Source organism: Aplysia californica, unplaced genomic scaffold (genome assembly GCF_000002075.1).
Source record: "Aplysia californica isolate F4 #8 unplaced genomic scaffold, AplCal3.0 scaffold00229, whole genome shotgun sequence".
NCBI lineage: Eukaryota > Metazoa > Mollusca > Gastropoda > Aplysiida > Aplysiidae > Aplysia > Aplysia californica.
The window spans coordinates 210,276-237,737 of record NW_004797499.1 but is presented as its reverse complement, the minus strand read 5'-3'; the positions used below and the strand labels follow the sequence as shown (position 1 = coordinate 237,737).

Sequence of the window (27,462 nt, the reverse complement as noted above, 5' to 3'; positions counted from 1 at the left end):
CAACCCACACTCAGTGGCGTCGCGTGGGTTGTGTGTGGGTTGCAGACAAGGTGGTGCATAACTGGAAAGGGGGCAAATGGGCAATAGGGCTTAGGAGCTACTATTAAGATTTCTAGAGAAAGTCAATTAGAATCCTCGGGATATCCCGAAATCTACATCTATCGATTTTTATTTACTACTATTTCTAGATGAAACCGCATTAAAGCTGCAATAAAATGAAACAATATTAACAACTCACGATGCTCACAATCTGAGAAGATTTATAGATATCTAATTACTTCGTGCATCACCAGGACTTGATACACAATACAGGGAGACAACAGCTTCGATACCCATTCTTCATGGAGTCACCGTTGACTCTACTAGTGTTGTAGATAGGCTTGCGGAAACTTGGATCAAATTTTTAGCTTGCACCAAATTGGTGCTGCGAAGAGCAGTTTCATGCACCTTTCTTCCTGTGTGGGAAGAACGATGACTAATTTCTCTACAGTGACAAAAATAACTTTGGTGCAAAGGTTTTGTTTGCTCCGAGCAGACACCACCACAAGCGGTGCGACGAGTATAAACAATCCTCGCCGTCTGTCTCTTCACTGGCGCAGCCAGCGGGTGACGGATCGCAAGGATGTAGTAAGTAGGCCAAATGTAAATCTAGAGCACTGACTGGTTTAGAACTATTAGAGAGAGAAGGCCAGGGTTAGGTAGAGCGCTTGCACCAATTGCACCAATGGCGCCCTGCCACTGCCCACACTGAAATCGAATGGCGATCTTTAAGTGGAGCGCCTGACCGAGGTTAAAATATAGAATTGTCCGAAGCTACACTGCTACACCCCAGTTAGCTGAGAACGGTCTTTCCAAGCGGGGTTAGCTTATACTTATGGAAAATAGGAGGGTAACGGTTAACTTAACATAAACCTCAATTTTCTTGCGTTCGTATAATTATTCTGTGTGCATAATATCTGATACTTGTATGGTTCAGCGATAATATACCGTTTCTATTGTTAGAAAGGGGGTTATATAGTAAGATTATATTTATGGTAAGGTTCTTGGAGGTGAGTAGAAGTTACATAACCTCCTAGCCTTGTCTAACTTACAACTATTTCTCAGTAATAATATTTGTTACGGTTCTCTCCCTTACTCTGAACATCTAGGTTCGCCAGAGAGTGATGTAACTCTTCAGCTTTGTTAACCGGAAGTACTGTCCTTGTTATTTGTTGCCATATTGGGGAATACACGTTTTTCACCGGTGGGTTGCTTCATCAGAATGTAATATAATTGCTTTTGTCTTTTTGTTGATTGTTGCCTTTCATTCCATGCTTTCTGTTTGCTGATCTGGGTGATTATATTTATTACAGAAATCTAGATTTTCTCTAGATCTAGATTCTAGGCCTATATCTAGATCTAGTTCATTAGGACTTTGAATTAGACAGTGCACTACAACTTCAAACTACACAAAAGTAGTCCAGTGCCAGTCAGTAGTCTGTACTGTACTGTAGTCCAGTGTAGTGCTGTAGAATCAATTTCCTCCGCTTCACTCTTCTGCTACCGCAACAGCGGGTCAATCAGAAAGAGAGTTGCTGGGAGCAGAGGGACTGCCAGGCCTTGGGAATTACCCTTGAATTTTTTTTTAATCGCAGACGCGGGAAAATACATAAAAGATCTCGAATATAAATTTGAAAACCAAATCCGACGTCTTTTTAAAAGTTCATTTTTTTGCCGGTCGCGATTGTGATTTAATTCAGCTTTTCCCGGTCTGAGAGTATGTTTCACGCGAACAGGCGGCAATGGCGGCAAGTGGAATTGTCACACCGAGGCTCGACCGGAAAATCAAGATCTCAGAAATTTGTCTGTAAAAGTCTGATAACGCAACATTTGTAACGTGCAGTTTTTTGCATACAAATGTGGTGTGGCCATGAAAACAATGGTCGTCGCTGTGCTGTCGCTTTGGGAGGGGGGGGGGGGGGGGGGGGGAAAGAAAGTTATACAAGCGTCTTGTCGGGCTCATCATTGTGACCAATCAATGAACCTGCGCGCGTTCTGAGCGCTGTGAAGTACAGGACTCCGGAATGGGGGGAGATTGATTTTTTAATAAGTAAAAAGATTCACTTGGGGATGGGGGGAGGGCTGGACGCAACAGCTGAGGACAAAAAAAGAACAGAAATTGGAAGCAATTAATATTTTTTAAATTTTTATTACTACTACAGCTCTCTGCAAAGTAAAGTGTGCGTTGGTGCATTTGTTCTCACTTGTGTGTATATCGGGATCCGTCATAATATAACTACTTGTAAACGTGTATTTGAACTTACGGCAGGGGCCTCAGTGTTCGCGTTTCATTGGATGGGTGACAGTCATATCTCTATATTTTAGCTTTTTGTTGAAGAATCGCAGATTTTCAGTGTCACTGCATCTTGCCCTCCCACAGTTCTTACACCTCTCACACTGAATAGGTTTACTTTCAAGCTATTCAAGTTATTACTCTACTTTGAGTTTGAGCATTAATTTTGTCTTTCACTTTTATTATCAAATCATTACACCCAGACTGGTTCATGACAGTCGATATTCTGGTTCTAGACCTTTTCTCAGGCTCAAGACAAGATTCATTTTTGGAAGAGGCTAGCCGTACTTAATGACGGCTAGACTGGCAGTCTAGCCGTACTTAAGTACGGCTAGACTCGCAGTCTAGCCGTACTTATTCTTAATATGATGGCTAGACTGACCATTTACAAAAAATAGGCCTACTGAATTGTAAATATACATTTTTAGTGTGCAGTACCTAAAATATTTGCATTTGAGACGAAACCAGGTGCCTTAATGACAGTGCATGTATTTTAAACCTCCTGTTTTCTAATGTTAATAGGGCCTAAGATAAGTACGGCTAGACTGGCAGTCTAGCCGTACTTAAGTACGGGTAGACAGCCAGGCTAGCCGTACTTTAAAAGGACGGCTAGACTGTCAGGCTAGCCGTACTTAATATTGATGGCTGAATTATAAATGAAATTTTTAGTTTGCAATGCCTAAAGTATTTGTATTTCGGATAAAACCAAAAGATGCCTTACTGACTTGCATGTATTTGAACCTGAATAAGTACTAGATCTAGATCTAATGAGACCTTTGTACTAAACAGGCTTGAGTCGATAGGGCCAAACCCAGATCTAAGTACGGCTAGACTATCAGTCTAGCCGTACTTAAGTATGGCTAGCCACTTCGTTCATTTTTATAGTTTATATGCAGGCGATATGATGTTCTTAAAAGGTAAAATATATTTAAATAAGTCGCACAAGACCAGTGCGCCACCACTTTCTGTACGTAATCAAGATTGTAAATATTTGGTAAGTGACTCTTACTTGAAATTATCTTCCAAACCCTCAAACTGGTATGAAATAGCCGTGCTTTGATAAATTAATGGTTTTTATTTCAACACTCAACGGTCCAACACAGTATAATAATAGTGGGTGTCTCACGAAAATGGGCTTCTGTCGCGATCATGCGGAAAGTTCCTCCTTTTTAAAAATTCTAAGTTGAGACACATGATAATATAGAAAGGGGGGGGTGAAGACTAGATAAAGGTGGATGCATGGGGGTTCACCCCTTGCTAAAGTCACAAAAATAATAGATAGGTCTAGATCTAGTTTGGGACATTTTTTAGTCCCCCCAAAAAGTAGTTCCGACAGGTGGTCTGCTATTCTTTAATTTTCTCTCTTTCTATTTGTTCTAGATTTAGATAGATCTAGATTCTAGATCTAGTTCTTGTTTCTAGATTCTAGGCCTAACTAAGTGTGGATAAACTTTTGGCCGGCTCTATTTCTCTGAACGCTAGGGAAAGTAAACTTGAACTCTATTTCTTCGAATGGTTCTCGAGAGTTGTTGATAATTTGGGAATGGAGTCGCCTGCGCATGTGTGTGTGTGAGTTAGTGTAGTGTGAGTGTGTGTTTGTGTATGTGTGTGTGTGTATGAGTGAGTGTGTGTATGAGTGAGTGTATGTGTTTGTGTGTGTATAAGGTGTCAACTGGGCGTGGGAGGGGGGGGGGTGCGTGGAGGGATTTTTTTGTTTGTTTACAGGAAGGATTTTCGTTTTTTCTTTTGGGGTGACTAAATGCAAATTCTCGCTGTACCTTTTGAAGGCATTTTCAAATGAAGTATAGTCCGGGAATGTTACCCCAATCACAACTGATCTGAATATTCAGACAATTAAAAATCCCTAGCTCTAGAAATTGAATTCGATGCAAAAAAATGCTTCTCAGTCCCCGCAGAATGGCAGAATGAAAGATGACACCTAAATCTTGGAGAAATAGAGTCTATGAAGTTTATTTTCCCGAATGTTCGGAGAAATAGTCACTTCGTTAACTTTCTGCCTATGTCATGCTTAGTAACTCAACTACACAACTTTTACTTTTACAGTGCTAGAATTTATTTTTTATTCTAATTCTAAGTAGACTCTAGTCTCTAGATCTAAGTCAAGTAGCCAGTTCGTTATACTGTTTCACTTTATATCTTTATATTTATTGAACTATATTGGATACTAATCTACAATGGGAATGTGTCTCCACAGTCTTGTCTTACTTTCAAAGCCAAAATTATACTAGATCTAATTCACGGAATTCCTACCAAATCATTGGAGTGAAAATGGAATGATAAATCATGATCTTTTTTTAGTTTAAAAAATACATTTAGGCAGGCGCTATTTGCAATGCTGCGTTCTGAATAGCTCTCGTGCTATTTGAAACACTGCGTTCTGAATAGCTGTTGTGCCATTTGAAACGCCGCGTTCTGAATAGGTCCCATGCTATTTGAAACGCTAGTACTAGATGATCTTGAAGCCATCGTTTTTACTTAATAACATTATAGTACTGCCTGAATTGTGGAAGTTTTCTTAGTTTTTTTATAAACCTCCTAGGATTTGACTACTTTTTTTATGACGTCTTATTCCGATCAAAATTGGGTATATATCTAGATATAGATTAGATCTAACAATTAAATTGTTTCTGACATTGTTTGCACTAAAGTAGACTAGACGTAGAATCTAGATCTAGTCTTGTTCATCTATCATAATCATTTGAGTTTGAGCAAATAAGTTGAAAGACTCTTGGATAACAATAACAAGACGGTGCAACTCGGTATATGCATTATTACCTGTCCGCAGTGTCGTCATACAATAGATCTACCTAAAATCTTTAAGTTAGGCCTAGAGAACGTATGTATACAAGCTGTCTACGTTCTCTATTGTTCAGTGCTTCCAAGCATAGCATCGAATCCCGGTCCTGGAAGGGGTTTTTTTCTTCTCCTGAGCCTAAAATTTAAAAAGACCAAGGAAAGCCATTATTGAACTTTAACCAGGCCTAAATTGGTAAAAGGAAAAGGAAAGTATAGGAGGCTATACTAAGGCCTACTTTGTACAGAGCTCCTCTTGGGGACAAAACCAGAATGTGCATGCTTCATCGCTACATAAAAAACTACAAAGCAACAAGTTATAATTATGGGAAAAATTTGTTTGTCAATGGAGAAGAGGACGAAGGAAAAAAAAAGACTTCCAGGACCGGGATTTGTTCCCACGCTCATAAAATAATGGTTTGGCTTCAAACGCAGACGCGCTGTCCCTTCGGCCATCAGAACTTCCAACAACGTAAGGTAGATTAAGCTTCATATAACAAACAGCGTTTTATTTAGCACACTGGCGCTATTTGCAATGAGGCCTTACAAATAGGCACTTCCATACATTTATTAATTTCATTTGAACATCCTCTACCTGCCTACTACTAAATGAATGATTTGTTATATTGTGTTGATAGTTTAGTTTATAAATGTTGTGGAGATGGCGGTCTCCCCCCCCCCCGACATTTCTCGTTCATGCACAGTAGAATTGTAAATGGGCTGATTCATCGTGTCACGCTCATAACTGCCTGATCTACAACAGGGAACTGCTGCTTTTTCTTTCCATATCCTTACTATTGTCATTTTCCTCTACTTCTTTTGTATGTTTGTCACTCTTCTTGTGACCTGCTATTTCCGGGGTGCCTTGATAGTTGAAGTAGACCTTGTGCTGTTGAAGCTAGAGAGGTGAGCAGAGTAAGTCCCTGTAAAGACTTCTCTGTTGACATCCTCCCCTTGGCGCTCATATGACCTTATGCAGTTGCGAGTGCCATAAACCCTCTACTAAAACTAAAAGGAGATAGGGTATTTTTTATGTTTGATGGATCTAATACGTCATTTATACATGCTTCTCTACTGTACAAAAGTCTGTTCATTTATTGCTTTTTAAACTTGTTTCTTTCCAGTAAGCTGCCAGGATGCCACCAAAAAAGAAAGGTGATGATGCTGACAAACCCCCTCCCTTGATTGGCCGAGTTGGAACAAATCTGAAAATCGGCATTGTTGGACTTCCAAATGTTGGGTAATGCATGTTAATTGTGAGAACATCATGCATGATTTGTTCATGAAACGTGACAAAAATTTGAAGTAAACGAACTGAATGAAAAATGTAGCAGCAGTCATCCTCATAATCACTTGTTTGTTCTTGACTTGCAATTGATCTCGCACATCAGTAGTGTTAAGGTGATGAAGTACAAAAACTTCTTACTCACTGCATCACTGTTATATGTACAGAAAAATAAAAATAAAAAGACCTCGTATCTCTGTTGCATGAAATGGAAAACAGTAATCCTCAATGCTTTGCTATTTATATCAAAAGTTATATTGAACAAAGATATCTGAATTTATATCGAATTTCCTTCTCAATGGTGTAAAATGTGGCACTCCTGTCTTTGACATTTCATAGATTGATTACGAGTGTGATAGTGAAAGCTAGTCAGTTAAAAGTGACATTTAGTAAATATTTCAATATATATATATATATATATATATTGTGTGTTTTTTTATTCTGGGATCTAAAGCTGCCTTGTATCAACTTTGAAAAATTCTGCAAGTATACCCAACTATTTACAATAAAATGAACACCAAGCATTGACTGCAATACAAGTGGAAAAGTTAAGCTTATTCACAATACTGTTCAAGTGATCACACACCTATGTGTAGACTTATTAATAATATATATTTAAAAAATGACAGATTACAGTTGTTCAAAAAATGTCTTGTTGCATTAATCTGATACTCATTATATGATTTTCCATTTACAGTTTTGTTTTGTAATTTTTTTCCCACAGAAAATCTACATTCTTCAATTGTTTGACAAAAAGTCAGGCACAGGCTGAAAACTTTCCATTCTGTACCATTGATCCCAATGAGAGTGAGTAGTATAACATTTCTTGCTATTCTCAAAATGCTTTTACTTTTTCCTTTCTTTTCCAAACTAGTTCTTGAGCTGTTTTTGTTCTCTCGATTTGATTGACCTTTAAACTTGTGGTCTCGGTGGACTGGAGTAGCTTGGGTGAAACGTTACCCTATTAAACTCTTATTTTTGTTGATTTATGAGATTTTAGAAGAAAAATAGATTTGTGCTAGTCTTTTGTTGGGGGCACTGTGTTAAATTGTTCTTACACATAAATCTGTGATTTCTTAACATTTTGTTTTTTGTGGCATTCAAAGAAAAAAGTGGAAGTTTGGTCTTTTCTCTCTTTAACTATGTAGGTCGAGTGCCTGTGCCAGACAAGAGATGGGATTACTTAGTGGAGACCTACGAACCTGTCAGGTGAGATTATGTTTGAAAGGTTGTAAGATAAAAGGTATTTCATTGATGCTGTTAATGAAACAAACTGTAATAATGTCAAAAAGAATGTGAGTGGAAGAAAATAGTTTCTGTAACAAGCAGTTCTCCTTCTAGAAGAAGGAATTTGAAGGGAATTCTTTTTCTTGTATGCATTTTCTTTTCAGATTATTTGTTAAGCTGTCATTGTTGACAATTCCTTAGCTACGCGTTGTGCCTATACATGAAGAAGGGGAAGAAATTAGTCAGCGTATCTGACTATAAATCTGAATAAAACTGTGTTGTGCATGTTTTCCACAGCATTCCCCTCCTTTCCCACTGGTATTCTGCAGTACAAGAATACCGAGCTGTGAAGTATGGCAACGGTTGAACTATTTCATTAGTTAAATAGACGGCAACTACCAGATTGTGTATAAAAGATTGCATGCACTGAATATGATGTACGTCTACTTTAGTCCTGGATATTGGCATGTTCATGTCCGTGTTGATCCGAATTGCAGTTTTAACTAATTTTGTTTGTCTCTTTTCTTTGTATTCAGCAAAGTGCCAGCATTCCTTAACGTTGTGGACATTGCCGGGCTGGTCAAAGGTGCACATGAAGGCAAAGGCTTGGGCAATGCTTTTCTCTCTAACATTTCGGCCTGTGATGCAGTGTTTCATTGTGTCCGTAAGTAATTTTTTTTCCTTCATAATTTAAAATCTTTCTTTTCCCATCTTTTCAAAGGTTCATTTGCTTGCCATGTTTGAGTAATGCTACACCGTGAATCCATTCTGTATGTTTCTTTGTCAGTGGTGTGTAATTATTTCTTTTTCCTTGAAAAGCAAATATTTATCAGAATGAGTAGGCTACTTTGTAGTGGTATATTGCATGTTTGTCAAGTCAGCATTTAGTGTAGACTGAACTTTTTTTCCCTACTTCTTATGCTCATAGTCAGGGATGCAAAATCACTCGACACTTTCTTTCCTTTTTGTTTGAAGTTTTGTTGTGATAAGTTTTCATGTTTGTTTGAAAGCATACAACTTACTGCTCAAGAAGTAGAAACTTGTATTGGAATTTTCACTGTCTGCAGACCTGCCTCTCATCCCGATACCCCAAATCTCAAGCATCCCGATTTTCCCAATTTCGATCGTCAGTATCCTGATTTTTTGTCGTTGCGTCCGGTTCTTTAAAAAAAATAAAAAAATTTCTGCAGTCTCTTTTGCTTGGAAGCACCGATTGAACTTTTTATAGGCAGGAACTTGAAAAGCTACTTTCTAAAGAATCTATGCCGAATCTAGTAGATGACTCACGCACGTTATTTCAACTAAAATCGACTTGGTATCGGTTTGGAATTTCGACTTGGATATGCTCTAGATCTACTTTCGCTTTTATAACCCAGAATTCTCCGACGGTGTCCTGATTACTGTAACAATTATGACATGGGCCTAAGAATAATCTATTCGTTGTTCTGCCGTTGCTTTAAAAGCCAGCTTCGTCTGAGTTCTGGTTAGTCGGGTCCATCATCAAGACCTGTCTGTGGAACTTTCTAACTACGCTCATTCGCATCTCGTGACATGACCTTGTACGTATGAGTAGCGCGCGCATGTGTCGGGGACCGTCGGCAGTCGGGATCAAAAAAGTTCATTCGCACCGGTCGCAATGATCGAGGTGTCTTTCGGGACTTAACCAGTGTGAATGACCGGGGGAGGGGGTTTACACTTGGGCTTAAAGTGCGTGCTGTGATACAGGTACTAATTGAGGATAAAGGAGTAAGAAAAAAAGATAAATGAACAACCTTGACGCGATTTTTTTTCGCGGGGGGGGGGGGGGGGGGGTGCCTTGAGTGTATATTATGCGATGGAAGTCAAACGTTGTTACTGTATGAAAACGCTGGCTTTTGCATGGATGATTAGAGTTATGTGTCTGCTATTTTCAAGACTATGAGAGTTTCAGCTTTACTGCAACCTGCGCTCCCCCAGTCTATCCAACTCTGACTCAAGTACATATATGCTGTCTTTCAGTTTTCTCTCTATTTAGAGGCCCAAACGTGAACTTATTCCGCCAAAGTTTTGTCTTGCCTACTTGCCTCATTAAAAGGGAACCAGGATCCCCCTTCCCCAGTGCCCCTTATGACTGATTTGCCATTGATCCCAATTTTTTTCACCTGATCCTCATTTTTTTACTCTAAAATCCTGATTTTTAGATTTCATAGAGTGGCAGGTCTGTGTCAGTTATTTTACAATTTGGAAATTTGTGAAATAGGCAAAGTAGTTAAATAGTTGACCCTTTGAGAAGTCGTCCCTTTCATTCTTAGGTTTTATGTAGAGACCACATGACAATCATAGGTCTTGCTCCATATGCTACAAAAGGGAACAGGACAGTTATTTGTTATTGTGTCTGTCCTGTTTGATTTCATTCATTATTGTCTCTTTACAGGGGCTTTTTCTGATGATGAAATTGTGCATGTGGAAGGAGACGTTGACCCATCTCGTGACTTGGAGATCATCCACGATGAGATACGTCTGAAGGACATAGAGTACCTCAACAAGCATCTTGAGCCTCTGGAGAGAAGCGTGACTCGCGGCGGTGGGGATAAGAAAAAGAAGGAGGAGCATGTAAGTCAATGCAGACATATTGAAAATAATATCACATGAACATTGAATATAAAGGATTTTTAACACAATAATTTTGTACCGAATGCATTTCTTGAAACAAAAAGTTGCTTCTTTTTTTTGTCTCTTTGTGTGTTTGGTCTTTTTCATTTGTGAATAGTCCTCACAGTCAGTGCTTCCAATTTTCCACTAAATGGCAGATGTCCGCCATTTTTTAGTTTCTTCCCACCTCATCTGCCAATCCGATGCCCGCCGTCTCTTTGGTGGTTCCCCCCTCCCATGTTTCCAACTTTCTCACTTTCTCCTTTGTAAAAAAAAGAAGAAAGCTACATCTAGATCTATGTTGCGTTGCCTTTCCCGAAACGGTGCTGTAAATGTCAAGCTTAATCTACCTTTCACTGTTGCAAGTTCTGATGGCCGAATGGACAGCATGTCTGCATTTGATGAAGTCATACAATTTTATGAGTATGGGATCGAATCCCGGTCGCAGAAGTTTTGGGTTTTTTTCCTTCCGACTGACCAACAATTTTTTCCCATAATTATCATTTCTTGCTTTGTAGTTTTTTTATGTAGTGAGTAAGCATGCACATTTAGGTGTTGTCCCCAGGAGGAGCTTTTTCTTACAAAGTATACTTTTCCTTTTACCAATTTAGGCCTGGTTAAAGTTAAATAGTGACTTTACTTGGTGTGTGAATCTCTTTCTTTTTTAAATTTTAGGCTCAGAACGACCAAGTTTTAGCTTTTCAATTGCAAATTCTCTTCAGCCTCGGACCCCCAACCAGGGCTTTGCCCTGGACCCACTGGGGACCTTCTGCGGCCCTCAGACCCCAGCCAATTTTTCCTCCATTTTGGGATTTTGCTGTTGGAAGCACTGACAGTACAATGTGGGGGTTCATTGGAGTATATCTCGTTACAAATCATATGTGCCGTATGCCTTTGTACAAAGATTTGACTCTTAACTGCTTTCTCCCCCATGAGAGATACTGCTATTTCATGCCTGATATGGTCCAGTTATTGTCTTTTTTAAAATCCGATTTTAATATCCTGCATCTAGATTCTTTTGTTTAGAGTTAATAATTATTTTTCATGCAGATTATTGAAAAGAATCTTTCACAAAGCAAAATTGATGTTTGCATTTTGAATTGTAAAGAAAATAACCCCAGCGATTATTATTTGTGTGCTTTATTAACAAATTTTGCATTGCCTTGTACAGTATTTACATTCTTTTTTCAGGAAGTACTGAAAAAAGTGCATGAACTGCTGGAAAATAAGAAATGGGTTCGGCAAAGTGCTTGGGATGCAAAGGAGGTAAATATGTTTTTTTCTTCTTATGGTTGTTGTAACGCGCACTGAAGTACTTTTTTGGACTGATTTTATCTGGTTCCAGCCTTTTCACATCATTATTACTCAAATTGCTTTATCGAATTCGAAATTGAAATGGTCCTCTGAGACATGTTTCAAAACTGTATTTCCCAAATTAGATTTCAGTTAAACTTTTGTAGTGTTTTGAAACATGATTGTTTACTTTCAATAACATTTCTAGTTAACTCTTGTCCTGCGTCTGTGCTGAGATGAGAATCTTATCAGCAACCGATTACGTCGCACGTTCCAGGCAGGCCGCTGGGTCACTCAGTGTTTACTGTTGGTGTACAGCGAGTGCGCCTGGAAACATGTGTTTTCGCCATGAATACCGTAGGAGTGTGTTAATCGATGATGAAAATAATGCTCTATCTTTTATAGCTTCCTGTTTATAAAGTGTTACACACTCATGAATAACCCCCTCTCATAAGCTGATAAAACATTACGAGTAGTTACGCCCATTCAAATAACCTTTCTAGACGCTCTTGTTGTTATGAGTGATCTGGGGTTCGAAAGGGGATAATATAGGTCAATTTTAAAATGTTTTGCACTCAAATTATTTTTTTTACCTGCACAATGGTATTCAAAACTACCTAACAAACTTATTTTTTATCAGGTAGTATCATTTCATACAAAATCAAGCTCTTTTGAAAGATTTTGCATAGAAAAATGGAAATCTTGTTTCCTGACTATCCTTTCGAGCTCCTCACGTCTAAGTGGGTCAGTTTGTTCTAATTTCATTGGACGAACATCTAGAGCTACCAACTTGGTGTGTTTTGAATGAAATGTATGCCTCAATTATGAACCAAAGCAGGCGGTTCTAGAAGTAGACCACAAGTGCACACAAACTCAAGCAGACTGACGCACACACACATGAGCTGCGTGAATGCGGATCCGACACGGGACCCGAATTGAACGGGAGATGATGCTCGGCTCGCGTGTGCTGAGCCAGGGGCCAGACTGACGCAGGACCAGAACAAAGGCAAGGTGCCGAAATAGGCTTATCGGGCGACATAAATCCAGCCCCTGCAGGACGAGGGTTAACACACAGAGCTGTTTGTCTGTTGGTAGCTTTTAGGGACATAGAAGGAAGATACTGGGAAGGAGAGGAAGAGTTAAAAGTCACATTGGAGGCTGTTCGAAATATACTTAAGAGGGCACCTGACACAGCACCAGGCCCAGATGGGGTGTGTTATTCCCACATCAAGGATCTGGATGACCGCAACTTGGAGAGTCTCGCAAACATCCTGGATATTAGTTTGCACGACAGGTTGGTTCCACAGGATTGGCTGGACAGTTATCTTACACCCCTACCAAAGCCCGGGAAGGACCCCACAAAAATTGAGTCCTACAGGATTATCACAATGCAAAACACGGTGGGGAAACTAATGGAAAAAATGGTGTCCAGATGGATGTCCAATTTCTTGGAGCGCAACAATCTGATACCTGTGGAACTTGGCAGCTACCGCCCTGGTAAGGACACCTGGAGGAATGCGGCAATTTTGGCCTTCGACATATACGACGGTTTTGAGGAGGGAAAAGAGACACTAGTCGCCGCATTAGATCTAGAAGATGCTTATAACCGGGTGCCCTTTAGCTTGATCATGCGAACTATGATCAATATGAAGATCGACCCTGAATTGGTGATCTGGGTAGGAAATGCCTTGTTAAAATTGTTAAAAAGAAAGGTTTCCTTGCGCCTTGGCAGCTGGGCTTCTGAACCTATTACCATAACCCCAGGACTGCCCCAGGGATCGGCCCTGTCACCAGTCTTGTTCAATATATACACCATCAGTCTTACAGCCAATCAATTGGAGGGACCTGGCCGTACGCTAAGCTTTGCAGATGATGTATTAGTATACAGGCAGGGGAGAGATCGGGAGCTGATTGCAAGGAGCATGCAGGAGGAATTAGATCGAATTGGTGAATGGTGCGAACAGAACAATGGAAAACTTAATCCAACGAAGGCAGGGGTACTGTGGACCAGTCTCAACAACAGGGCAGTCAAGGCTATCATGCCTACTGTCAATATACAAGGTACGCAGTTGGAAAGGCAAGAGAAATTGAAATACCTGGGCATTACCTTTGACCGCACCCTCTCGGCAAAAGACCATGTGACGAACATTATCACCAGAGCAAGGAAAGGACTTGTAGCACTGAGAGTGATGGCTGCATCTATGCCCCAACGCGCCCTTATGATCATGCTTCAAGCGGTTGTACTGTCTGTAGTGGACTATGGCTTTGGTATGCTCACCCTACCCAAAACCCAACTTCATCGCCTCGAAGTCATTCAAAATGAAGGAATGAGAACTGTTCTTGGATGCACCCGTGACACAGCAGCATCAGCAATGAGATATCTGCTGGACCTGCCAACGTTAACCCACCGACACAAGCTAGCACAAGTCAAGGCCTACCTTCGAGTAACAGCAGACGAACGTCACCCTCTACATCCGAAAATAGGAAACCAAGTACGCCAAAGATTGAAAAGAGGATCTTCATTGGTGGTGCAGGCGGAGTGAACTCTCAATATGTGCTGTGAAATCGAGGACATAAAAAGAGGATGTGACTGGATAAGGCCGGAAAAAGACATGAGCAACTTCATGAAGGTGATAGCTACGCTAGGTCGAGAGTGGCCAGCAAGTGCAACTAATGCGGAAATTGTGGCCATCCTTGAGGAAAATTCAGTGATGGGTGGTGTTGTTGTCTTCACCGACGGATCAGTGAGGCGTGGCCAGAAATCTGGGTGGGCGTTCAGTGCTCGAGTTGATGGGAAGATAATTAAAGAACAGTCTGTAGCCTATGAGTGCACTACGTCGAGCATGGCAATGGAGGTCAAGGCAATAACAGAGGCGCTGGAATGGATCAGCATGGAGGCGTATAAACATGCCCTGTTTGTCACAGATTCGATGAGCACCCTAGAAAAAATCAGGAGTGGGTGGCTCTACAGTGACTGGAGAGCTTCCATTGTAAATAGCCACCTCCTAAAAATTACATGGGTGTTCTGCCCTGGTCACGCCGGGGTGCACGGAAATGAACGTGCTGATGAACTTGCCGGCAAAGCAGCACCCAATGGCCGAATCATGCTCGACCCACCAATGGTGATCGCCAGATGCAAGGATGCCTTCACAACCAAGAGGAGACAGACTCCCACACACTCAGCACAATAAAAGAAAAGTGTGTGCGGGACACAGCGAAAAAAAGTTTGCTCTGAGGAGTGGTCAGGCGTGTCTCAAACCAGCTCCTCATGGAGACAATTAGCAGGAAGACCCTGAGGTGGACGCTGGAAAGGAGAGATGAGCAGCTATGGATATGTGCCGCCTGCTATGATTCTAGCTCTGGATCCAAGTAAATCCAAGCTTTTATTGGTCTCTTCTCCTAGTCATTTTCATGTGGCTGCGCCAAGTCCATTTAAAAGTTGATTGAATTTCACTTGAAAATAGTATCCTTATTCTGTATGTGTACTCTGTTTCAGCAATGGATGTTCATGCATGATTTTTTAAATTGAACCCAGAACTTTTGCTCTTTAATTTTTCAGTTAAAACAAAAATTGAACACAGATTTTGTAACCTTCATTTTTATGTCCTTTGCTTTTTAGATTGAATACCTGAATCAACATCTGTTCCTGACCTCGAAACCTGTCATTTACTTGGTGAACTTGTCGGAAAAGGATTACATCAGGAGGAAAAACAAATGGTATTTATGAATACAGTCCGTGTCGGCTTTAAGCGCTCCGCCATAAAGCACGTTTCAGACTCTAGCACGCTAAGCGGCTCTTACCGAATTTTTACTATATAAATTACACACCTTTAACCCTTAAAACCCCAAATTCTTTTTTTTCATACCTCCCTAGAACCCTGAATTAAAATTGCGATACTAGAAAAAATTAGGTTTTTTCATTGTTTTATTTACTGTGTCTTTAATTGTTGTTAGATTTTACTGAAGTTTGAAAATGTTATTTATATATATATATATGAATGCACTGTTTGAACAAAAGGGGAAAAGGTTAAAACACTGGTATTTAGGACCAACTCTATGAGTTAAGTCTTGTGTGTGATCCCCAACTTCTCTTCAGTCAAAGTATCATTAGACCCAGCCGTAGATCTAGCCTCTGGTAGCTTTAGTGGTGGACCCCTGCCAATTCCACTATTCTCAAAATCATCATCGATGTTATGCGGAACATTGCAATCGTCTTCAACGGTCATATTATCGATATATCCGACTGGGAGATCATTATTGGGGTCTGGGGCAGCGAAAAGTCACTAATTTTTCTTAAAACTCGCAAAATTTCCAAACTTTCGGTGTAGAACTGCTCTCATGACATTATCGGTACTTTCTGCTCGTGACAGAGTCATCTGGAGTTACATCTCCTGTTTCTAGCACCGGGAATTAAACGATAAAGTCGACCAGCAGTATAGGAAAATACAGCGTCAGCGGTTACCAGCGGTATAGGATTTTAAGGGTTAAGCAGGGTAACTTCGGCTTCAGGCTCACTTCATTTGCAAGACAGTCAATACTTTCATGTCATGATGACCCATCGAAGTTCGAACAGAGTCTACACCGCAACAGTGAGTGTGTTGCGTGAAAGAACGCAAGTGATGGACACATACACCCACAGAGAGGAAGGCAGAGAGATGCACACATCCGCGCGCGTGGACATAGAATCTAGCCTAGGGCAAATCTACACACAGACGAAAAAAATACAAAGAGTCGGGGGTGACGAGAAAGGGAGGCAGGCTGCGATTTCACCTTTGCGTCTCGGTATCCGATAATCCTGATTATGTATCACGCGTGAGGTGGGATGAATGTGGCACAACGGGCAGTGGTATGCACATGCAGTGTGTAATCCCAGGCCTAGTGTGCTGTACCATGACTGGCCGTCTGAATTAAGTTTTCCTTTCCCATTCGACCAAAGATACTCCACTACTTTGATTCGACCACAAAACAAAACAAACAAACAAAAACTACCATGGAGAGTAAAAATGACATCGCACACATTTGCGCGACCACTACTTACGAACAAAGGGTAATAACTCAGGAAATTTTCAACTTAAAAATCCCTGGATTATGAACAATGTCTACTTCGCACTCAAACACTCTTCGGCATTAAGCACGCTTATGCTTTCTCCCAATGACCGGCTTGGACTGTATTGATAATCACTGACTTTATTGGGTTTTGGCAGTGTTCAGGTTGTCTTTTCAATTACCATTGTTTTGCATCTCTGAAATATTTTAGTACTATCCAACATTTTATGATATGTATCATGTCAGTCTCTGTTAGCGCGCTCATATGATCTTATGCAGTTGCGAGCGCCGTATAACTCTTGCTAAAGCAAACAGTCTCTGTTATCATGATTATCGTCCACATATTTTTTAAATTTTATTGTTATGATACAGACTCACTTATTTTCAACGAAAGAAAAGCATGTCTTCAGTCTTTTGTGTTTAGTATGTGGAAAGACAGTTGATTATTTTATCCATGTTTTTCCCCCATGTCCCAGGCTCCTGAAGATCAAGGAATGGATCGATGCCAACGACCCAGGTGCCACGGTGATCTTGTTCAGTGGAGCCCTGGAACAGGATCTGCTGGACCTCGAGACGCAAGAGGAGAGAGACAACCTCCTGAAGGAGAAGGGAACTGTGAGGTAAGTTTTCTATTTATTCACACCTATAGACAGCGAGATAAGTTTTGTGCATATTCACACACACCTCGACGCACCGGCAGTGGAATTTTAGTTGTAGCAGGGGGTTCCCCGCCGAGCGCCTTATCACGTCGGGGTCACGGGGGTCAGCTCCCTGTCGCCGCTCTGTCTGGGCTGACTTAATTTTTGGTGCTTTTCAAAGTACAGTTTTAGGTGTATCCCTGCATTTATGATAATTATCATTTAATGCACCCAAAGCACGCATTTGTGCTATTAAAGTTGGTAAACAATACAATAACTTACAAATTTTGTGTTTTTTACTTTTAGTCCATTCTTTGTATCGTTAGGGGCAGTAATCAGTTATCAGCTTCCTGTGTTTGCTAGAGTTGTCTTTCCTTCAAAATTGCTCATTTTAGTTCGACTATTTGATCCTTTTTACAGTGCTCTTGAGAAAATCGTTGTGACTGGCTACAAAGCTCTGGGTCTCAGTTACTTTTTCACCGCTGGAAAAGATGAGGTCAAAGCCTGGACTATTCAGGTAAACTTTTGTTGTGATGGTGATAATGTCCAGACTGTAGTGACAATGTTTGAAACAGTTTGTTGTTGATGGAAGTGACAAACATACCGCAGAACGGCTCCAAGACAGCTATCCATTGTCAAGGTGAAGAGTGGTCATCTTCCACAATTTCTTTTGTTCTTACACAATAGAAAAATGCTAGGGGGACGTGGTCTATTGTAAAGGTGATTGTCCAGGATAGGTTGTGGCTAGAGAGGTTCCTCTGTATCAGGGTTTGATTGATTTCAATTGTGATACAGTGGAGTCCACTTATAACGAGTCCTGAAATAACGAGAAGTCTGTTATAAAGACATTATTCTAAAATACTGTTTTTTTCTCTTCTTTGTCTTTGTAAATAAAATACTGCTATAGCGCAATCAGATAAAAGTGCGAGTCAGTTATAGCGGAATATTGCTGCTGCTGTGCACAGCGCATAGGCCATTTTTATTCATGAAAATCTCGCCAGTTGAGAAACTTGTTGGTGATCAAGCGAAACAAAGAATGGGAGAGCCCATGTGTGCCAACGATGCAGGATGGAGCGAATGAGTGGGGAGGGTGTGGCACGCGCAGACAAGCTGTTGTGAAGCAGAACGCATTGCCTGATAGTGATAGGCAGCCTAGTCTAGATTATCTAAGCCTATCATGCCTCTCACTTCTCCAATGCGGGGATGGAGAGGTCACAGTGCTGTGAATGCTGTGATGGATCTTGGAGCGAATGTGTGACGTGCGCAAGCAGTCTGGGCGTTGAACGTCGCAGATACAAACGCGTCACACAGTCTTTTTTCCCCCTCAGCAACTGATCATTATTATATAAGCTAGTGCAATGGAGTCCACTTATAACGAGTCCGTCTGTTTTTTTTCTCCTCTTTACCTTTGTAAATAAAATACTGCTATAGCACTATCAGACAAACATGCGAGTCGGTTAAAGCGGAATATTGTTTCTGCTGTGCACAGCGCATAGGTCAATTATACATTATGCAAAACCTCGCCAGTTGAGAAACTTGTTGGTGATCTTACGAAACAAAGAATAGGAGAGCCCATGTGCGTCAACAATGAAGGCTGGCGCAACTGAGTAGGGAGGGTGTGGCATGTGCAGACAAGCAGAACGCATCGCGTGATAGGCCAGCGTAAGCCTAGTTTAGATTATCAAGGCCTACCATGCCTCTCACTTCTCCAATGCGGGGATGGAGAGGTCACAGATGAATGGTGCGAATGTGTGACGTGCGCAAGCAGACAGAATGCACGACAGGGTGGGGGGGGGGGGGGGGGACACAGCGGGTGAGTTAGCTCAGAGCCCTTTCTTTCTGATCGCCAACGCCGAGCTGTCAGTCTACATCGCTAGATCTAAAGCTAGAGAAAGAAACCTGATTCGATTTTTGATTAAGTAAGACCTAGAGGTCATGTTGAAACAAAATCATCATCAGGGGAGATAGCAAAAGGAAAAACAGAACACCAAACTCTTAGATTAGGCCTATTTTACAGTTTCCGTTGAATTTATTACTGGATCCCTTGTAGCGAGAATCCTGCTATAACGGACATTTTGCTCCGGTCCCCTACCTCTCGTTATAACAGGATTCCACTGTATTGACGTAGATCTACGTAATGAATTGAGCGTTGGTCTATGGAATCAAACGTTTGCCATATGCTAAGCTCTACACAGCAACACAACTTTTTGGCAAACAATTAAGATGACACAGGCCTGCATTTGAACGAATTAGTTCTTTTTTTACACAGTTTATAATATGCAGGCATTTCAGGCACTACTTGTTACTTCTCTTTACACGTTATGTGCTCAGTGCCTGTAATTATCTACAAAAATCCTCATGTTTGCTATAACGAACACTCAGATTCAACGAGGTTTTAGGTCAGTCCCGGCGACCTCGTTGAATCCGAGTTCCACTGTATTATATTTATTTTTCTTTCTGAGGCTTTGTTTTCGGTGTAGTATGTTTTTGTGATTTTATGTGACTGTTTTACAACCGTGCCCATCATTGGTGCAATGAGTGCTCTCAGAATCCAAGACATAATATTATAATCATAATTGCCTTTCTCACCCTGCACTAGGGTGTAGGCCACGAACAAACACTCTCCACATTTCTCTATCCTGAGCTAGCCTCTTGATGTTATTCCATGTCTTCCCACTTTTCTGTACATCTGTTTCTGTGATTCTTCCGAGACACACACCTCATAAAAAACCTTTCATATCTTTTCATACTACAGTGAGTGTTCGTTATAGCAAACACAAAGTTTTGTGTAGATAATTACAGGCACTGAGCAAGTAATGTATAAGAGAAGTCAAAAGTTGTGCCTGAAATGCCGGCATATTATGAGCTGTGTAAAAAAAAAGACCGATTCGTTCAAATGCACACGCCTGTGTCATCTCGATTGTTTACCAAAAAGTTGTGTTGCTGCGTAGAGCCTAGCATACGGCAACTTTAGATTCCATAGACCAGCGCACAATTCAGTACGTAGATCTACGTCAAGACTAGCTTCTCATTGTAATAATGGTCAGTTGCGGAGGGGGTAAAAAGACTATGACGCGTTTGTATGCGACGTTCAATGCCTGGACCGCTAGTTCCCCCCTCCCCCCTCCCCGACATGCACACACAGCCACATGTGTGCAGGCCGCCCATCCGACCCCAACACACGCCAGAGTAGTCACGTGCGCGTGCCAACAACACATTTGTTGGTATTTTAAAAGGCCCTGAATAATGGTTCACGATGCAGGTGCAATGAATGGTTTCCGGGAATAGATAAAGTTCGTTCTGGGAGAAAAATTACCGAAGCCACGTCTGCGGGGGATGTTCACCCTGGAAGCAACCTCGTTGAATCCGAGCTTGCTGATTTAAGTGCTCGTTGAAACCGGTTTACTTTTATTGATTTTAAAGAAAAATAAAAATGGAATCTATTTCATCTTGTTGAATCCGAGTTCTCTTTGAATCCGAGCTCGTTAAATCCGAGTTCCACGGTATTTCATTCTCCTACAATTTTGCGTAATAATTAGTTATTTAGCTCATTCAGTTTTGCAGAGTTATTCCCCTTCTTTTAAGGTAAGGGAGGTCCCAGCTGGCCTGCCTGCTAAGTGTGAATGGATTAAATTCAGTAAATCTCTGATTGATTTTAGCTTTCATATAATCTCCGAAGGTTAGAGACTTTAATGATTTTTTTAAAGGATTCTTTTTTCATATCTGAAGTTTCTGTTTTCTTGTAACTTTTGATTGATTTGGATGTCATTGCTTATATATAATACTTTACCATGTGCTGTGACTATTCATGCTAGTACCATATGCAAACTTGTCCTTTGAAAAATGTGTTGCCTTTGCTATCATTGCTCTTCACATCCCATTTTCATTCTCATATTTCCCTTCTTGTACATGTAGATTGCATATCCATCATTTACAGTGTTTTAAGCTTGACAGTGGGATTACCTGTCACCTCGCTACCTCAGAATGACAAAGTTTTATCTGATATTTTTGCCCATTTTGAGTTACTAAGATCATGAGTGGGTGGTTGGCGGGTGTTCTGGTTTGGTTTGCTTCTTCTTTCCTATTAAACATCTATCGTCCTTATCTCCCCTCCTTTTTTATGTTTGTTACTCCCTTGTAACACCTCTGATCTTCTGGCGCTCATATGACCTTGTGCAGTTGCAAGCGGCGCTAAAACTCTACTAAAACAACATAAGATCATGAGATGGCACTTACATGACCAAAAGTGAGTCGATAGTGCCGTAAAACACCTACTCAATCGATCATAAGATCATGAGGGCAGTCCCGGCAGAAACCAAAGGCTCTTATCTGCTCTATCAAAATCGTTAGATTATTCTGAGTTATGATCAAGATATTCTAGGAATTGCGTTAGAAAAAGCTTGACATATTATGGAACTTTGAAAAATTCTACGTCGAATTTCTGAAAACTAGGTACAGAACAGATAGACAGCACTATATAAATGCAATTATTATCATTATTAACTTTGTAATTCTGCTGTCAATGTCGCCATGGTCATATTTGTCTGTTGGTGTCCACTGTGCCCAAGATAGTGAGATAAAACTATAAAAAGGAAGAGAGAGTTCAGAGAGGCTTTGTGACCTAATGCAGATGTAGCTGTCCTTGGGTGTTGGAAGTTGTTGGGTTGGTTTTTTTTTACTTTAGCGTGTTTGTAGTACATTGGAAACCATATATATAACAGACCCGTTAATAACAGGGATCCAGTAATAACAGGGATTTTTTAAATTCCCGTTTTCCCACTCTTTGTCTCTATTAAAAACTATCGACAATAACAGGGCCTCATCGGAGCCCAATCAGTTATAGCAGGGACAAAGGATCGTTAACAATGTGTAAAAAGTAAGAGAGAGAGAAACGCAGTGACGGAGCAAGCCCACGCAAGCCACGCCACTGCAAGCACACGCTGCGTGTGAAACTAGGGAGGGCTGCGGTGTGCTGCAGACTTCAATCTAGCCCTATACCTAGCTACACGCACGCTGGATTAGTCAACAAATACTTACGTCCCTTGCATTTCTGATTTAACAGGGATCTGATATAACAGGACTTTTCCTCTGGTCCCACCATCCCTGTTATGTCAGGTTTCCACTGTATTTGTGTGTATTCAGTGATGTGTATGTCTATTTTGTGGAGCACAAAGATGTGAAAAAAAAGCACACTTAATTTTTTTCAAATGCCATTTCTATCGAATGTTCATTTTCTTTTTCTATCCTCATGTGCAGAATGGTACCAAGGCACCAGGGGCGGCGGGCAGAATCCACACAGACTTTGAGAAAGGATTCATCATGGCTGAGGTCATGGCCTATGACGACTTCTTTGAGCATAAAACTGAGAATGAAGTCAAGGTGAGACATTGATGAGATGGGTTGTTTTTTTACATTCAGCCATGTATCCATTATTGTCTATCATATCAAGGTACAGAAGAAATTACACAACTGAATATGCTCCTGCTTTGGGCTGTTGTGCTTTCGAAGGTCTGTGGAACATTGAATTTGTGCAGGCAAAATAATCAGTGAAACGATTGGAGACACCTGCATTTGCTTTCCGTTTTGCAATGTTCTGATTGAGGGGTTTTATAAACACCTACACCAACTGCACACCAGTAAAACATGCAAACTCTAAGCATATTTAACATGCACAAACATTTTCTTAGAAGCACATGTTTAGACCTGCATGTTTGCCGACAATCGTCTGAAATCCGACAATCGCGACCCGACCCGCGAGCCGGCCGATGCTATCGCTAGGCCCACCTGTATTAGTCAATATGCGAAGTACGAGGCCTGGCCGACTGCCAGCGCCCCCTTTTTCTCCCGTCAGCTTTGTCGGCACTTTCGTTTTCGTTTTCGACATAATTGTCGGAACCTGAGTAGAATTATGAATAGGAAAAAGTACGACAACCTAAATTATCTACTTTCAGTTTCGTGCTCGAGCGGCCATTTTGAATTTCGTTTGTTTACTGATTGTTCTCATCATGTGGATTCTTTCAAGTCCAACTCACTTGTTCTACTCTAGATCTAGATTTATAGATCATTATAGACCTCAATGGAGGATTCATATTCCACTTCTATTGTGTCAAACCCTATTATAGGTTGTGCTGTAATATTAATGTTGGTAAAACGCATTTTATCAGGTGCGTGAATTATTTACTTAGAATAAAGATCTAATCTAGACTCAGCTGAGTCCCTCTGTTCGGAATCGGATGCGGATTTCTCGTTGAAAAAATCAAGGCCTATTCCTATTCACTTGTTCTATTAGATCTATTCTAGATTTATTTAGATCACTAGATCTATAATAATAATATAACTAGATCTAGATCTAGATTTATATGGAGGATTCATATTCCAATTCTGTTGTATTATTGTATCAAACTCTTTATATATAGCAATGTTGGCCATATTATTATTATGCTCCTTGTTTGTTTTGGAGTGTGCCTTTTTTTTCTTCTTTTTTTTGTTGACTTGTGCTGGCCTTTTTACATGAGGGCCATTGCAGGTTCTTTTTTGGGTTAGGCCTAGGGGTAGGGTTTGGGTTAGGGTTAGGTCTCTTCTTTATTGTGTTTGTTCGGGTGGTCGCTCGTTACTCGGAAGTCCTTCCTTTTATGACACCCACAATTTAAAAGCTCTTATAAGTTATTGGGGGGGGTGCGCAAAATTTTCAGACAATCTGGTTGAGGCTCACATGCAGGTGTAACATGTTATAAAGTGGACTTTGTAGTTCCACCTCTGTTCTTTCTTCTCCAGAGATGCCAACCAGTACGATTTTACGTATTTTAGTACGATTTTTTGCCGAAAATACGCGAATACGACTTTTCATGAAAAAATACGCATCCTGGAATGCGAAAAATACAAGGTTCAGCTTGGGTGAGTAAACCTAATTATCTCAAGTCTCATCTTTTGTCAAAATAGTATCAGTGTCGCGGAACTGGAATATTTGAAGACCAAGTCCGATTTGGACTTGCCGGTCGGGATCGTGATATTGTATTCGTTCAGCTTTTCCCCGTCCGGAGAGTACGTTTCACTTTCACGCGAATAGGCAACTATGGCGGCAGGCGAAAGAGTATGTGACACCAAGGCTGGGTTGGGAAAATCAAGATCAACTTTCGCTTTCGTCACCACAGAGAAGTTTGCCAGCAGTTGTCTGATAACGCAACATTTGTGACATGCAGGTTGTGCTGTTTAAACGCAATGTCACCATGCAAATAAAATGTAATAAATGCTCGGACTCGTCGCTGTGCTGTCACTTGTGGGGGGAAAAAAAAATAATAAAATCCAAGCGTCGTCCGATTTTTAAATTGGCTGGCTCGCCACCGTGACCGGTCACTGAACCTGCGCGCATTCGCATCATAAATAAATGCGGCATCGTGTGAGTAAAGACCGTCTTTGGTGGGAGTAACGGCGTTGCGAAGTATATGACTACGGAATAAGGGAGGAGATTATTGATTTTTTGGGGGGTTTAAGATACTATCCGGGGGTTAAGGCAACACCAGAGGATAAAAACTTGGAAGCACATTTCAGAATTTTGATTAGAGCTTTTTGCAAAGCGCGCGTTGGTGCAGGCCGTGTGCGGAATCGGGACCCCTCATACTTTGCAAGTCTGTGTTATTGAAATAAAGTGTGCGCGTTTCATTGGATGGGTGATAGTAAATTATACCTACAGTGTATATTGTAGCTATCTGTTCAAGACTGGCAGATTTTCAGTGTCACTGCATCTTGCCCTACCACAGTTGTTACAACTCTCACAGTGCATGGGTCTCCTTGAGCCATTCAAGTTATTGCTTTTCTCTGAGTTTGAGCAATAATTTGAGTCTGTCAGTTCATAATATGAATCATGACACCCAGACTGGTTCTTGATAGTCGAATTTCTTGTTCTAGGCCCTTCCGAACTCTCAAAGCAGGATTTATTTTTTATATAATAATGAGAGGAAAATATTATATAATAGACTGAAATACTTAAGTCAAACAAGACCTCAGTACGACACTGAACACTGACATGTTGTTGACTGGATACATGTATATTGTACACGTGTGTACTCCCTTTTTCGAGCTGGTGAGCTAGTAATTTTTTTTCAGGAAATATTGCTGGATACCCTGAATATTTTACTATTACTGGTTCGTCGGTCAGTCGTGGGGAATACACATTTTCCCCTGAAAATACACATTTTCATATTTCCCAATACTCATTTCGGTTTTCTGTGGTTGGCATCTCTGCTTCTCTTCTTTGCTTTTCTTGGGTCAAGAGCTCCACCTTCAAAATGACTATATCTGAGAATATCTCTAGTCTAGTTTTAGACTTGTATAGAAATAAAGGTTGACTTTTCGTCTTGTAAACTCAATTTGCCACGAAAGAGGGATGCATTTTCCTTGTTAATGGTGGAAGCATTACCTCTTTTACTGTTTTGTTTATGCTGTCAAATTTACTTAACTGATTATTTCCATTATATAGCACTTTTTTTTTCATCATGTCCATTTATTTATGATTGATCCAGAATATTCATGTTATTTTGACTTTCCTGATTTCCAAATTTACCGTGACATAACAGTTAAAGTACATTAATGAAAACTACTATAGCATGTTTCTTAGAGTAAGTAGAAACTAACTTCAATGAGCAGTGTCTTCATCTGACCCCCCTTTTATGTCCCTCTTTCTCTTTGTGTCTATTGTTGTGATGTGGCTCTATGGACATTGACTTATTTTATGACATAGAAGTGAGAATGAAGACTGGACGTAAGACATTTTTAGTCTGATCACAACAGGTTGTATTTTAAATATTAGTTCATTCAGATCAAAGAGAGAACAATACGGGTTGCCCCAATGTAAGTTTTCTTTCCTCCCTCCTTCCCTCCCACTCTCTCTTTCTCACACACACACGCACACTCACACACACACACACACACACACACACACACACACACACACACACACACACACACACACACACACACACCCCTCGATGCCTTTATACTACAATAAATGTTAAATTTTACTCTTTACTGTCTGTCCTCAGGCTCATGGCAAATACAAGCAGAAAGGTAGAGACTACGTTGTCAACGACGGCGATATCATTTTCTTCAAATTCAACGCAGGCGCTGGCCTCACTGGCAAAAAGAAATGATTTTTGCTGTCTGTAGCTTCCCCTTTTTGTGTAAAGAGTACATAAATTTTTGTATGCCTGTGAAGAGTTGTGTGTGAAGTAAAGTGAAATACTACGTGATTTTCCTCCCTTAGAATGCTGTTTTTCATATTATGGCTCAATGTCTATTCTCTTGAACACTATGGAATGCCTGTTTCCATTTTTTGGAATTGGGAGGTCATTTCTCCTATGAAATGAATATAGACAGTACAAAAGATGCCACTCAAGAGAATTCTAGGTGTAGAAAGGCTCTGTTTGTTTAATTGTGAAGAGTAGAGGTGATGGGTGCAGATGCCAAAAGCTTGTTTCACAGAATAATTCTGTGTTTAGTCTTTGGACCCTCTTTCTAACGGATTACAGTTTCTTGTTATAATGCTTTTCATGTGCTTTGTATACCCCTTGTAGGGAGAAGACGTTAGTTTTTAAAGCTTCTTTCCTTTTAGCCTCTAGGGTGAACAACATGGCTATGTGATATCTTCCCCAGTTGTTTTGTGTCATATATTGATTTACCATCAAAGTGGACCATGAAGATATGAGCTGGTTCTTTTAGAGTATTCCAAAGAAAAACTCAAAATTTCTTTTCAAAGAATGGTGGCTGCAACTTCACTAGTCAGTTTGTAAAGTCTGGTGTACTTCGTTTCCTGTTTTCCTTTCATGTAAAGCAAAACATGACAAAAGTCTGAGAAAAATGAGTCCTTTGGGTGATTGAACCCTTTTCATTTCACTTGGTTTGATCGTATTTAACAAAGTTGGTATATATCTAATGAGCCAATTGCACACAGGTGATCACCGGCACAGATGTTTCACGGATTACTTAGATTGTTGTTGAGCTGACTTATAAGAATAGTGGGTTTTTTTTGTTGAATCAACGAACACCAGAAAGTTTTGAGTAAAGAGAACAGTATGGGTGTAAGACAAAGTTTGGTTTTTGTTTTTGCCTGCTGTTTATTCTGTCTAGGAATGTAAGTCAAATGATTTAAAGATATGTTTGTACGTTTGACTGATGATGAATAAATTGCTGAGCTTACTTGA

General features: G+C 40.5%; 1 protein-coding gene across 2 annotated transcripts; it reads left to right on the top strand.

Moving 5' to 3' along the window:
- Nucleotides 1-1,150: 1,150 nt before the first annotated feature.
- LOC101862040 (obg-like ATPase 1) lies at nucleotides 1,151-27,462 on the top strand. Of its 2 annotated transcripts, none has more exons than XM_005099890.2 (12): nucleotides 1,151-1,243; nucleotides 6,271-6,386; nucleotides 7,156-7,238; nucleotides 7,580-7,640; nucleotides 8,195-8,322; nucleotides 10,072-10,250; nucleotides 11,481-11,555; nucleotides 15,202-15,299; nucleotides 17,105-17,248; nucleotides 17,687-17,783; nucleotides 22,523-22,645; nucleotides 26,305-27,462. In XM_005099890.2, exons 2-12 carry the CDS (start codon nucleotides 6,283-6,285, stop codon nucleotides 26,410-26,412), a joined length of 1,200 nt encoding a protein of 399 aa, XP_005099947.1. In that variant the 5' UTR covers nucleotides 1,151-1,243; nucleotides 6,271-6,282; the 3' UTR covers nucleotides 26,413-27,462. The 2 variants fall into 2 exon arrangements, with proteins under 2 accessions (XP_005099947.1, XP_035826062.1); XM_035970169.1 differs by lacking the exon at nucleotides 1,151-1,243 and adding an exon at nucleotides 1,274-1,333.